Genomic DNA, 15,425 nt, shown 5'->3' on the forward strand with positions numbered 1-15,425 from the left:
CTTGGGCAGTAACCAAACGATCCAACACGTCCTTCAGAGAGCCCAGCTCCAACGCATGATCCTTAAGCAGTAATCCATGATCGTTGAGCTGGTTTTGGACACTGGATAAGGTTGATTCAACACCGACAACACGAGTCTCCATTCTCGTCGATACCGGCATACACCGAACGCCGGTCCTGGCTGCTAATACCAATTAATAGGACCTATCTACAATCTCTGTAGAATCCAGAAAACAGAATAGTAGAAACCAGAAAACAGAATAGCAAGCAATAAAACAGTAAACCAATAATGAATAAACTGAAGCTTTGTTGAATGAAAAATATACTATCAGTCTCATACAAACAGAGAGGAAAATATCCCCATGAGGCCTAGAATCATCTCAATTCCTGCATAACTAATTACTAGCTTCCTTTTCCCACTAATAGACTACTCAGTACCCAATTTGCCCTTCTAACCAACTATCACAAATTGACCCAGTTACCCTTCTGACCCGACCCCCTCCTAGTATAGGTGAACCGGATACTAGGCTTATCAAGCCTAACAGGTTGTTGTATCCACAGTGGATCTTATTATTAGAGAAATTGCTTGTTGTAGCAAAAGGTAGAAGATTGGTAGGTGGTGTCAATGATCTTTGTCTTTCTTCTTGAATTGCCAAATAAAAGGTTTTGTTGATGGTTGGGAGAGGATCTGGCATTAGAATTTGAGCTCTAATATGATAAATAAGACTCGTTTAAGCCAACTAAAAACTGCATAACATAATCTTGGTGCTGATATTCTATTATGCCCTTCATACCTCCTCATTGGCAAGGAGGAATTGGACGAAATCTTTGAGTTCATCCCAAAGAGTCTTAACCTTTGTGAAATACGAACTAACATCCATAGAACCCAGAAAGACTTGTGAGCAATGTCTTGAGCTGAAAAATTCTCGGGCAATTGATTTGATGGAACATGCCATGGAGATTAGTCCACACTTCTACAGCATCTTCTATGTACATTATACTATTTGCAATCTCACGAGAAACAACATTGATAATCCGTGAAAGAACCATACTTGTTCTTAGTAACTAAGGCTACTTTCATGGCCCTATTCCAAGAATTGTAATTGTTGCATGTGAGTGGATTTGAAATGAGACTGAGGATCCAGTTGCTGCCACTGCTAAGATGAAAAAGGTTTCTTGCATCTTTGACTGAAGCTCTGGTGACTGGATCAAAAAGAGCAAATTTTTTGTTGCCATTGTTAGCTTGTGAGTTGTTGCCTTTGGGCCATTATTGTTGAAGCAAGAATCTTGAAGAAAAAAGATTGTGGAAGAACTTTGAACCTATCACGTCTCTAATACCATATTAGAAAAGAGATAATTTGATTGAATGAATGAGATAGAATGATTTCATTAATTGAAAGAAAGTGTGACAATGCTCAATAATATAGGCTGAGCTAGTCAGTTACAAGAGGTTACAGTTAGTAACGTGAGCACCAGTTTTACCAATCTACAACAGAGATAACTAACCAGTCAACAAACTAACTAAACCCTGATCCCACTCTGAATGTTAATTGTATGAGCTAAACGAATGTAGCACATGGGCCAAAATCACCAAGTTAGCTAGCAATGTTTGGCTGAAACGCACTTCAGGTGGCAGTGTTTATATGCCAAGAAGATGCTATCAAAACACTTGTATTTTCTTTTATGGTGGAAGTGTTCTTTTTTTTTCTGCAAATAATTGAGGAAAGAAATGTAACTTGAATTTTGAAGAATATGATTATTATTTTTTTCAATATAGGAAAGCAAATAAAATGAAAAAGAAACTACAAAGAGATAAAGTATAATAACTTTTTTAAGTGTCACTTGTTAGTAGGACACATAGACAGAGGTATAGAGAAAAGAAAATAGAAAATTTGAGTCATAATCTTTAAAACTTTTTAATGAATAAACACTTTATAATCATGTTATAGATTTATACAATACTGTAATATATATATAACATTACAGTATATATGAGGAGAAATCAATTCTATAAAGAATAATTATATTACAGATTTTAATAGCCAAAAGAAGAAGATCGGATAGCATATTGGTGCGCTAACTTATTATTCTTGATTTAGAAGTAGTAGATCTTGGTGGAGCAAGAGCGATTTTCGAGCAGCATCGCACCAGCGAGTGTAAGAGGCATGGAGATTAGGCCACTCTGAGGAGGGACAACTTGTGAAGTGATGGAGCCAAAGGGTCAACACCTTCTCTTGATGAACCTCATCCAACGTCTCTATTATCTCCTCCAACACTTTCTCCACCTCCGATCTCTTGCTCCCGCTCAACACAGGCGCATCGGTGCCATTGCTTGCCCTACAAAGCAGTGGCAGCCATGATTGCAGCATTTGAATCTTCATTTGTTTCAGCTGCTCTTTCTCATGCTCAGACAAATCCTTCTCTATAAAGTCTTTACTTTCAGCGAACAAGAACGCTGTACATGTTATAGAGTTTACCCATTCTTGTGAGAATATATAAATATATATATGTGGATATATGATCAAGGATAATGTATAAGATAAGCTCTATCCATCTTAACCAAAAACTAGCTCTTTTTTAGACTAGCTGCCCAGAAATTATATTGTTCATACAATACATATTTTGTTATGATATCTCTTGGCTTGGAGCAACATTCTTTGTTTAGAATAAAATACAATAAAAAAAAGATAACCAAAGGACGACGAATCCGTTCCGTAGTGATTGTAATCGAATTAATGGCAAGTTTCACTATTTTCTAATAGTCCTTATTAGTGAAAATTTTGTTTTAATAAAATTGTTATACTGCTTAATTATTTTCTGCAAGTGAATCTATAAATATATATATATTTATATAAATATATATACTATTAAAAAAAAGTGAATATACATGGTCAAAATAAATAAGAGTTGATAATTGCAAAGTTATCTTCACAACTTCATGAAACATAATGGCTCCTAAATAAAGTATATATACCATAATCACTCAAATAAATTTTTAATGAATTAAGAGATATTCCTAATCTAGCAATTAATATTCTTTATTAAGTAATTACTTTGGACACAATCAACCTCAAAATAGTACATTTCTACTAGCAAAAAGTATATTCTAAAACTTTGTGCCAAGGAACTTTAAAAGAAACTTCGAAAATAATAAAGTGATGGCGTACCTGAAAGTTTGACAAGGGAACACTGAAGCCGCGGCTCAGCCGAAATAGCAAGCCAAGCCAATCGAGAAGCTGAAGCCCACCTCCGAACAGCATCATCAGCAAACCCACACGCCGCCATCTTTTCCGCCAACCAAACCAGCTCAGCCGCCAGCTTCTCCGCCGATCTCCCAGCCGGGCTCCCTCCCACCCTGGCTCTCCCGCCAACCTTGGTCCAAGCCACGTCCCCAATGGACCGAACCACCCTCAAAACCTTAAACAACCGGTAGTCAACTGGGCCAGGCCCATTCCCACTCTCGGCCCAAACCTCCGGCCCAACTCCTTTCTCCACCACATCCAACTCAAGCTGCGCAAGAGTCCTGGAAAACGCCGCCGATAAAACCGTCCGGTTAACTTCACACAAAGCAGGGGAGCCTTCTCTCCGGTTATCCTCAATAATCTTTTCCGCCAAAGACCGAACGACGTCGTACTTCCGTGAACTCACGGGAATCTCGCTCATAATCGACAGCGACTGCGAAAGCGCTCGACCGATTCCAAACTTCTCCCCTACATCGACGGCACCAACGCCATCGCCGGAGGGCGGCGAGTGAGTGAACGCGCCTTTCTTGGTGAGCTTAAGCGAGTCGAAAGGGAAGTAGTTTGGGGTCAGAGAAGGGATTAAACGAAGGAGAAAGAGAACAAAAGCGATTAGGAAAGAGCGAATGAGCTCGAGGAGTCTGTGCTTTTCGGCAAAGCTGAGAAAAGAGTTATCGGCGTAAACGAATAGAGAGTAGGCGAGGTTCCGGAGAATCATAGACCCAGTTTCCATGCCTATCTCGATTTTATTATTATTTTTTTGCTATAGTTTATAATTGGATGAGTTATTGGGTTGGGGGGTTTTGAAGAGGTAATTGGTGAATGAAAAGAGGTAAAATTAATGAGAGGGAGAAGATGAAGAAGTGAGCGGCCTAAACTAAATAAATTTTGGGGTTTTGATTTGTAAAGTTTTTATATGAATAAATTAAATAGGAGAAAATATTATAAGTAGGGAGATTTTGGAGTTTAGCTTAGTCCTTGGTTTTGGACCGTAGGATTGTTTTTGCTTTGTTGCCAGTAATTGACTAGTCTTCAGTTGAAACCACGCATATAATAGAGGAGATAGCTCTTTCACATTCTTATCTAAACAAATACCCGGAGAGCCTGTGTTTCTTTATTTGTTGACAGAAAATGAAGGGAGTGCCGTGTTAGTTCAAGAAAAAAATTGTGCTCAGAAATCAGTGTATTACGTAAGCAAGAGGTTTTTTAAAGCTGAGTCACAATACTCACTAATAGAGAAACTGACATTCTGTCTAGTATTGACATCTAGAAAATTCTGGCCATACTTCCAGGCTTATTCTACTCCATTACTTTTTTTCTTTTTTTTTTAAAGAAAAATTATAAATAGCATCTTAGGGCAGTCTATCTATAGTTATACTGCATCTTACATATTTTAATTTCAGTTATTAAATCACACCAAAACAATATGTTGTGTTTTAAATTCTTGAATACCTACTATACTGGTGTAAATAAATATCGGTATAATATATTACTAAATTACACTAATAATAATATTAAGCATTACTATAAGCCACCTTAAGAAATTTTGTAATAGGTGCTACATATGTTGACCGGCTTTTTACCATTTCTCTCCTTAAATGTATTAATAGACTACCAAATCTTGGTACCACATGGGAGAGCATCCATAGCGTTGGTGACAAATGGCAAAAGATAGAAGTGGCTAAAGACCAACGCTGAGTAGATCAGAGCAGTTGAATGAATATAAAAGAAATTGACAATGACAAATCTAGGAATTTGTTGACTGATATAGAGACTTTGGTCAATACAAAAGTATGTACGAGCACTCCATCCACAAAAATGTAACCAATTTTAGTATATACGAGGGTCGAGGGTCAAGGTGCAAAATGATAATGTGAGAGTAAGTAAATATTTATGTTTTTAATTTTGTAGTAAAATAGTCTAATCATTTATTTAATATTACATATTACTAAATACACATTCGAACAAATTACTATTTTATTCTAAATATTTTAATATTATGGTATATGTATATTAGTTTTGTTTAATTAGTTTTTATTTTAAAGTTATTTTAATTTTTTTTTCGTTTTTTATGGGTTGTTGAATGATATACCATACTACAAAATATATATGCTGAAAAATGTATATACTATGCTAACAAAGTTATATACTACCATTAAAATGTATATATTATGATACAAAATTATATACTACCACTATTATAATAAAATAGAAATTAAATATCACAAAAAAAAATTATATACCATACTACAAAAAATATATACACTAATTGGAAAATAATATACCAACAACCTATAAAAAACTTAAAAAATCAATATAACTTTAAAATAAAAATAATTAAACAAAACTAATAGACATATACTACTATATTAAAGTCATACGGTCCTAAATAAATAAAAAATTATAAAAAAATGGCAATTTAAGTAATCAACAATGTAAAATGGTTATTTATCTACAATTTTAAAAATAAGGACATTAGTTTCTTGATAGCTTTATTTTGGGCTATTTCCTATAATTTCTCTATATATAAAGATATTAGTAAAAATACATGGGTTAAAAGGATAAAATATGTAAGAAGAGGGATATTAAAGCAAGCAACTCCAAAAAATTGTTGAACTTCTGTACATCATCATAAATTACTATAATTATTCTTTCTTCTGCATCATATTAAAGACAATTTTGTCAAAAAAAAAAAATTACTTCAATAATGAACAACTCCAAAAATTTATCCCACATGTTCTCTCCCACGTTACAGCACTAAAATCATGACACATTTCAGTAAACTTCTTACAACTTATTTATTTACTCTAGACCACACCCTAACCCGTGCACCCCTCTTACAAACAATCCCAGCCCAACCACTTGTTGTGTTGGCCTCACCTTTCCCTCTCCTAGTATACACGTAGGTAATTGGAGGCTTATCAATACCCCCTGCCCAAAGTCTCACCTTGTCCTCAAGGTGAAAAGTAGGGCATTGCTGCTTGATTACATTAAAATCATCCCATGTTGCTTCAAATTCAGGCAGTCCTACCCATTTAACCAATGCTTGTGGTTGTTGTTTGTGTGTCCCGGGGCATACATCTAGGACTTGGTCAGGTTCTATAGCCCATTCCAAATATGCCGAAAGGTCCTTTGGGAGAGCAGTAGTCACTTGTTGCAAACCAAGAGCAGCACGGAGCATGGACACATGAAATACACAGTGTATGCATGAATCTGGAAGTAATTGGAGCTTATAAGCTGCTGAACCTGTAACGTCCTACTTCCTTAGAGCCGGTACAGGTGAGTTTTAAAACGTGCTTTCAACTCGCTAATCGAGGTTTTAAGTTAAACAGTATAATTAGGCTATAAACAGAAGAAAAACTTTAGAAATAACTCCATAACATTGAAAATCATAAAAGTTTGACACCTGGGATCCCAAAATACAGTTTAGAGATATTTACAACATAATAGTAGAACCAAGTCGACTAAACGACAAAATCTAAGTTCATTTACAAGCATCACCCAAAATCCTCTGGCTATGGCAGCCAGGCTGGCCAAACATGTACACGCCGCCTCACGCCTGCTGTACTCATGGTTGGTTGACATTCTCTTTACCCTTACCTGCACCATAGAGCATCTGTGAGCCGAAGCCCAGCAAGAAAACCCACAAACAGATAACATATGAAACACATATATCAAACATATAAACAGGCCACCAATGGGCTAAACACATACGGCCTAGTAAACCCAGGCATTTACCAAGCAATGGGTTCGCGAACCACGCTGTGAGGATATCCCAGGTATCCTTCTAGGGACTCGCCCTGGCAACTCGCACTCCACGTGCTCAACGCTGCTCCCGGCCCCTTGCCGTTCTCGGCCTTGCACTCAACGTGCCCAACGCCATTCCCGGCCCTTCGCCGTTCTCGGTCTACACCGCTCCCGGCTCTTGCCGATCATTCACATCATAACATACATAACATAACAAACAAGTACAGGATTCTAGCATATTCAGTTAAAGGGTTACGCCCCGCAGTTCTAACATATTGGGCTAAGCCCTGTATACTAATTCTATTCAAACACATTGGGCTCAGCCCTGCACACAAGCTCTATGGGAACAAGGGTTTTCTTACCTGAGTTCCGAGCTTTCTGAGCACCGATGCCCCGAGCACAGTCCTCTAACTTGAGTCTTGCCGAAACCCTAGTCACAACACATTAACAATATCTATCCATCAAGTTCTAATCCAATAAATAACTTTGTGCCAAAACCCTAACCTCCAGGACCTTGAATTCTATCAATCCGGGTGATAAAATCCATCCCGAGCCTTAACCATTGAATTCCCAAGCCTAAACACCCCCTAAAAGCACAATCTGGCACTAAGAGTCGCAGCCCCACCCACAGGCGCCGCGGCTAGCCTCAAAACAGAGGCTAGCACCACACTGACCCCCACACGGGCCGCGGCGCGCGCACCAAGTGTTGTGGCGCACATGAACCTCTCGGCCACCCATGGCCGCGCGCGCACACGGGCCGCGGCCCTCAACACCGAACCCAAATTTTCTCACCATTTTTCTACACCTTTCCTCAAGCCAATTCACCCAAAACTTGGCTAACATTCCTAGATAACCAACACAATTATTTCAGCTCAGTAACAGCACCAAAACCCCATTAAAACCTATTCCAAAACTTAGCTAAAACACTCAAACACAGATTAAGCCTAACTAACATGCATACTCCAGCAAACCAGCAGCAATTCTTAGACAAAACCTTAATGATTAAAGCTTACCTTTGCTGAACTCAATCCCTGGGGTTGATCCTCAATCCTTAAGCCTCAAGCTCCTAAGATATCTCAGCTGAAATCCTTCTAGTTCCTAGCCAATTCCTCCAAGTTTTCCTTTGAGTTTCCCTTTGAGTTTGCCTTAGAGAGTAAAGAAGAGAAGAAGATAAAAGCTATCTCAGTTATGAAAGAATGTGTATGTCGATTTCCCCAAGGTTCTAAGTAATTCCTCCTTTTTGTTTTACTTAACTTAAGTCTAAAGGGTTACCTCAAGGCTCGGGGTACCAAAACGTCCCCAAGGGCAAAATGGTAAACTTTCCCAATATTCCCGCCTAGACATTCTATCATCAAATATATCTCTAAATATTTATTTTCATGTCCCGATAACCCCATAACACCTAGTACCCAAATTACCCCCCCCGACTCGCCCCGAGTCGGAATCTCAACCCCGTTGTGACTCTTGTTAACCCAAGATATGTTTCCAAGAGGGGGGTGAATTGGAAATTTAAACTAATTTCGGAAATTTAAAACTTAATATGCCAAATTATGCAATAAATCAAATTTATCAAGTAAAAGCAAATAATATGGCAATAAAATAAATATAGCAAATAATCAAACTTGTAATGTAAAGAGTTTAAGGTTAAGAAATTGCAAACTCTCGAATTTTACAAGGTTCGGTAGAACTAAGCCACCTACGTCCTTGGTCTTCAAAGCTACAGACCTAGCTTTGAGTTCCATTATCGAGCCAAGTTAACGGGCTTGACTAACCCTTACAACAGGGAATTTTTCACCAAGGTATTTCCAAACCTCTTACAATAGTTTTCCACCACCAAGGTATTATCAACCTCTTTTTCGGATTGTTGAAGTGCCAATCTCACTCTAACCGGGTTGTTTACAAAACCGGTGCCAACCTCACCTTAATCACAATATGGGAATGTGTTTGATATTACAAGCAAAAATCACTCTAGAAGTATGATGATACAATGAGAAGCCTAGAGTGATTAGCAAGCACACTTAGAAGAAATAATACAAATTTTGGCTCAAGTGTGTGAATATGTGTTTGGATGATTTAAACTTTTGGAGCTCTTTGAAATCAATGGATTAGGTTTGATATATGTAATAAATGCTCAGCCAACTCCTAATTTTGAGTGAAAAACGAGTTTATATAGAGTTTGGGAAAAAACTAGCCGTTTATAGCCGTTGGGGGTTCCTTTTTGAAGCTGCCTGCCGCGAACCGGAATTCCGGTCTGGGAGCAACCGGAATTCCGGTCTGGGAGCAACCGGAATTCCGGATGGCAGGCAGTGAGCAAAAGTTCAAAATATGCATATTTTCCCGTTTTTCAATTCTTTATAACTTTTAGCTCGTTTATCCGATTTCAAAAATTCCAATTGCGTTACAACCGTATCGGGATGTATTTTCTTAAAAGTGAATTTAGGATGTCTAGTTCTCATTTTGAAAAATCACCATTTTTAGCACGTGAATGAGCCAAATTTTATACTTATGACTTAAAGTAAACTTGCAATCACTTTACAAGACTAAGAAGTGAAATTAAACCTTTATCTTGAGTTTCTTGAGTCTTGAAATCCATTTCGGGTCATTTCCGGAAAATTTGGTAGAATGACCATTTTGCCCTTGGTCATAAGTTTGACTTTGAATTTGCTAATTCACTTTGGTTTTTGCTACAAAATCAAAAAATCATTAGTAACAAATAATAATCAAATATTTGTTAATCATCAAAACAAGGAGACTTAAGAGTTTGGGTCAACAACTCTCTGGCTAACCGCTCCCCAAGACTGTCTCGGATCGTGCTGCACAAACATATCACATATATATAACATTTATCACACTTATGCCCTTAATATCCAGACGGGGCCCACATGCACATTTAACTCAATTAAACATGCATCATTTTCATATATTCACATAAATCCACATATTAGCATACTAAATCACTTATTGCCCTCCAGGCACACTAATCAAGGCCCTAAGCCTTATTAGAAAATTCGGGTCGTTACAGAACCAATGCGAGCTAACACCGGAAATGGACCAAAGAGGTGAGGGCTTAGCTTTTCGTTTTTGTGTTTAGCTATGGACCTTTGTCGGTAAGGCCGAAGCTTGAAATACACCAAGTCCCCTACTAAAAATTGCACTTCTTGTCTCTTCTTATCCGCCTACACTTTCATTTTCTGCTGAGCTCTATGCAAATTCATCTTCAAAAGCTCCAAAATTTCATCTCGTGACTGCAGCATTTGTTCAATTGTTGATACCTTAGTACTTGTTGGCTCAAACCTCAGTAATGGAGGAGGTTCATGCCCATGGACAGCCTTGGACGGGGTCATGCCAGCTGATGAGTGAAATGATGTATTATACCAATACCCAGCCCAAGGAAGCCATTTTGCCCACTGTGATGGTTTAGTACTTCCAAAGCATCGTAAATATGTTTCAAGGTAGCGGTTCACCAATTCTGGCCATCTGATTGAGGGTGATATGTTGAACTTTGCTTGAGGGTTGTCCTTTGCAAACAAAATAACTCCTTCCAAAATAAACTCAAGAAGATTTTTTCAATATCTGACACATTGATCTCGGCACCCCATGGAGTCGAACAATCTCATGCACAAACACCGCTGCCAATGTTGTAGCTGAGAATGGGTGACGCAAAATAATGAAATGGCCATACTTGGTAAGTCGATCTACTACCACCAAAACATAGTCAAACCCATTGGATTGGGGAAGTCCCTCAATAAAATCCATAGATACATCTTCCCACACTTGGTTTGGAATCGATAGAGGCTGTAATAAACCCGTCGGAGATTGAGCCAAATACTTATTTCGCTGACATATTGCACACTCAGCCACATATTTCTGGACATCTTTTCTCATACCGTGCCAGTGGAGGTCAGGTGATAACCTTTGCAAAGTCTTGAATACTCCTGAATGGCCCCCAACATTGCTGCAATGGTATTCTTGTAAAAGAAGTGGGATGAAAGGGGAAGAAGAGGGTAAAACTAACCTCCCTTTGAACTTTAAATAGCCCTAGCTGTATGTGTAACCCGCACTAGCCTGGCCCAATTGAACCTCATGAATAATCTTTGAGAGCAATGGATCAGCCGCCACATGAGCTTGTAGGTCCGGAATAGAAACGACTGTAGGAGCCGAGATTTCCATTAACTCAACCCCTTGATTCATCCCAAACAAAGCATAAGTCGCCTTGTTTTCCAACCCCGGTCGATATTGAATATCGAAATCATACCCTAACAACTTAGTGAGCCATTTCTAATGTTTTGAAGCTACCAATCTCTGTTCCAGCAAGTATTTGAGGCTTCGTTGGTCAGTGCAGATGATAAACTTTCTGCCTAAAAGATAAGGCCACCATTTTTGAATGGCTAACACAATAGCCATCAATTCCATTTCATAAACTGACTTGGTTCGAGCTCTAGATGAAAGTACCTGACTATTATATGCTATGGGTCGTTGTTGCTGCATAAGGACCGCACCCAGCCTACAACTCGAGGTGTCTGCTTCCACAATAAATGGGGCTGAGAAATCTAGTAAGGAAAGGGCTGGTACCGAGCACATGTCTGACTTCAGGTGCTCAAATGCCTCATGCGTTTCTTGGTTCTAGCCAAAAGCATCCTTGCGTAATTGATCTGTTAGTGGCCTTGCTATCGACCCATAACCCTTGACAAACTTGCGATAATAACCCATGAGGCCAAGGAAACCTCTCAACTCCCTTAGAGATTTTGGTATAGGGCAGTTCTTCATGGCTATGAGTTTATCCAGATCCGCTGCCACTCCCTCCGCTGAAATAACATGACCAAGGTATTCCACCCGAGGCTTGGAAAATAAGCACTTATTAGCATTGGCAAACAATTTTTGTTGCTGTAATCATTGTAATACTAACTCCAAATGTTCCTTGTGAGCCTCCAATGATGAGCTACAAACCAATGTGTCATCGAAAAAGACCAACACAAATTTGCGCAAAAAATCTCAAAAATACCTCTTTTATGAGTGCTTGGAATGTGGCTGGTGCATTTGTGAGACCAAAAGGCATCACCATGAATTTGTAATGCCCTTCATGAGTTCTAAAAGTCTTCTTCTCAACGTCCTTCAACGAAACTTGAATCTGATGGTATCCGGACTTGAGATCTAGCTTTGAAAGAATAATGGCTCCATGTAACAACTCATCTAGTAGCTCATCAATCACCGCTATGGGGAACTTGTCAGCCACCGTCTCATGATTTAATGTTCGATAATCTACACAAAATCTCCAACTCCCATCTTTCTTCTTGACTAACAAAACCGAACTTGAAAACAGACTCGTGCTAGGTCGAACAATGCCAAACATCAACATCTCTGCTACTAGTCGCACAATCTCATCTTTTTGGATTTGAGCATAGCGGTATGGTCGAATGGATATAGGCCCTACTCCTTCCCTAAGGGTGATAATATGCTCTCGAACACACGGTGGAGGTAACCTCGAAGGCATATCAAAAACCAACTCATGCTTGTGCAACAACTCTGAAATTCTTAGTGGCACCTGCTCATTCTGAGTTTCTAAATCTGCTGACAGTGGACTCATTTGAACCCAATACCCCTGTCCTTCTTGCTGCACTACCCGAATCATTATCTTAAGAGATATCTGCGACTTACAAAGGCTAAGATCACCTTGTAGAGAAGCCCAAGCACCTGCCACTTGAAACCTCATTGTCATAGAACACCAATTTACTTGCATGTTCCCTAGTGTTTCCAGCCATTGAATGCCCAAAATCACATCAGCTCCTCCTAAATCCAAGGGTAATAAATTTGCACCTACTCGTAAAGTACCCAAATCCAAATTGACATGAGAACATATGCCCTCTGTTCACACCTTACTGCCTGTTCCCAATAGTACCACGTAGCAATTTTTGGCTGTAATCGGTAGTTGGGCTGCCTTGACTACTTCAGTAAAAATGAAGTTGTGTGTAGCATCGCTATTGATAAGTATTGTCACTTGTTGTTGGCCTATTTTTTCAGCTAGTTTCATCATATGGGCTGATGAAATACCCATTAAAGACTTCAAGGATAACGTTGCTAGTGTCTCCTCCGTAGTATCCTCCATCGACGAGTTTGGGGTAAATGGTGGGGAATATTAGGAACTGTCTCCTCCTCATCCATCATAAGCATAACCTGAAGAAACTTTTTCTCACATTCATGCCCTCTGTGAAACTTTTTATCGCACTTGAAACAAACTCTTCTAGCTTTCTTATCTTGATACTCAACCTCGGTAAGACGTCTTATGAATGGTGGTTTCGCTGGGAAAGAAGGTTTTGTGGAAGCTAAAATCGACTTTGTTGTTGCCATTGTAGCTGCCGAAGAAGGTAACGTCGGACTTTTTGTAGAGAAGGGGGAGAAAGTTGGTCAAGGGATAAAGATTGGGCTAGGTGACACTTTCGAGCATGGTGCTTGTGCATTAAAGCCGTATTGAGCAACTGATGACTCTCCTCTACCCTTTGGGCCGTCTCCATTATTTGTGCCAAGCCCACCGGCAATAAAATATGCAGAGCCTCTTCGATATCCTCCTTCAAACCTTTCACGAAACTACCCTCTAGTATGTGCTTCGGCACACCAAATTCTCTTGACGCCAAGGCCTCCCACTTTACTTGATAGTCCTTTGATAACTCTACAAAATAGAGTTATTTTACCACTTTTTATATGCTAATTGTCGCTTAATTCTTGAGTTTTTAATTAATTTATTAAGTTTTTAAGTAATTTTGAATTTATTAGTCTTATCATGATTTTATATATTTTTTAGTGTTTTTATAGTTATTTTGTTGTAAAATGTTGTAATTAATTATTTGAATTGATGTTGTTTAATTTGAGGTAAAAAAATGTTGTATTATTGAACTTAAATGTTAAATATAAATTAAGTTATAATTAATATTTTCAAAGAATTAACTTAATTTATTTTATAGTGAAAATATTTTATTATGATTTATTTTATGTTTATTTTGTTATGGAATTTGTGGTATTTTTGTGTTTGAAAAAAAAAAGGGTAAAAAGCTAAAAAAAAAATAAAGGAAAAAAAAGGGTGGCATTTACTTCACCCAGCAGGCCCAAGCCTGCACCTGTCCAGGCCAAACCGCAGCCCCCTTGGGCCCGTCTGATGCTCCCAGCCAGGCCCGCACTGGCCCATCCCAGCACCAACCTCCTTCAGCCCACGCCAGTCCTCTAGCCTCCAGCTTCCCACCTGGGCCCGCGCCAGGCCCGTTTCCCTCACCCAGCTGTCCCAGCCACCTGGGCTCGCCTCCCTCTAGGCCCTCCTCATGGCCCAAGCTTCCAGCTCCAGCCGTGCACCTCATGGGCCCGAAGCCCAGGCCTGTGCCAGTGTCCTCCTGCCCAGCAAGCCCATGCACAGCCCAACTCCTTGGGCCTCTTCCATGCGCCAGCCACCATGTCAAGCCAAACCTGCCCAGTCGCCTGCCACACCCACCAAGCCACCAACACTTCTCCTCTTGAGCCCACCTTGTCCCCTTGTCCCTATACCCAAAAATGTCATATTTTTACCCAAACTTTTCCACAAATTTTACCCCAAAATCATTATCACACCCTAAAATTTACCCTTATTTGCTATATTATTATTAATTTAATCATTTAAATTAATTTAAATTGATTATTTTAATACTCTCATTTTGGCTATAAATAGATAATTTTCAAAACTATTTGGGTGTGCTTGTTTTAGGGAGGTTACACTACAAAATTTCTACATTTAGAAGACCACTCCATTCTCTTCATCTTTTTCTTCTTTTTGGTCATTTTTTCTATAAGTTTTTAGAGGAAAAATTTGGGGTTCCTCATCTAAATTTTCCTAACCTCCAAATTTTCCTATTTATGTTTGTAATTTCTATTCTAGTTATGATTTTATAATTTTTTTAAGATTATTAATGTGATGATAAAACAATATGTAACTAGATAGTATTTATGTTGTGTGTTGATTTATCATTTTGTGCAATAAAGTTTATGAATTCTCTTCTTCAAATATTTTCTTTCATCTTAAATATCTTGTATTTTTTATTGTTAGAACATATTTACACTTTGTTCTTCATTAGTGCAAAATCATAATATTCTTTTATTAAGGTATGCACATCAAATGTTTAGAACAAAAATAATATGTTTTGCCTTATAAATAATATTCATTGATTTATTTTTTATTTCATTAGATTGATTTACATTAAATACTTTGAAATTATAATTTTAAAAGTAAAGATAAATCCTACAATTCTATAATAATTTGTGCTTAAATAGAAAATCTAATTTGAATAAGTAATAGTTGATTAATTTCTACTATTAATGAAATTTGGAAATTAATGTACTTATAAATATTATTGAACTTATATTTTGTAGATTCTAATACCTTAATAATATTCTTTTACCATTTTAATTTCTACTATTAATTTTA

The 15,425-nt window shown here is 38.2% G+C and overlaps 1 protein-coding gene across 1 annotated transcript; it reads right to left on the minus strand.

Moving 5' to 3' along the window:
- Window positions 1-1,904: 1,904 nt before the first annotated feature.
- LOC133781992 (uncharacterized) lies at window positions 1,905-4,321 on the minus strand. Its single transcript, XM_062221118.1, has 2 exons — window positions 3,167-4,321; window positions 1,905-2,454 (listed from the first exon to the last, which is right to left on the minus strand). The coding sequence occupies exons 1-2, from the start codon at window positions 3,969-3,971 to the stop codon at window positions 2,084-2,086; spliced, it is 1,176 nt and encodes a 391-aa protein (XP_062077102.1). The 5' UTR covers window positions 3,972-4,321; the 3' UTR covers window positions 1,905-2,083.
- Window positions 4,322-15,425: the final 11,104 nt, after the last annotated feature.

This window comes from Humulus lupulus, chromosome 6 (genome assembly GCF_963169125.1).
Source record: "Humulus lupulus chromosome 6, drHumLupu1.1, whole genome shotgun sequence".
Classification (NCBI taxonomy): Eukaryota; Viridiplantae; Streptophyta; class Magnoliopsida; order Rosales; family Cannabaceae; genus Humulus; species Humulus lupulus.

Bases quoted from the DNA above. Each gene is read 5' to 3' on its own strand.
- LOC133781992 (XM_062221118.1), bottom strand. From the start codon at position 3,971: ATGGAAACTGGGTCTATGATTCTCCGGAACCTCGCCTACTCTCTATTC. The intron at 2,455-3,166 runs GTACGCCATCAC...TAACATGTACAG, and splicing joins TTCCCTTGTCAAACTTTCAG to CGTTCTTGTTCGCTGAAAGT.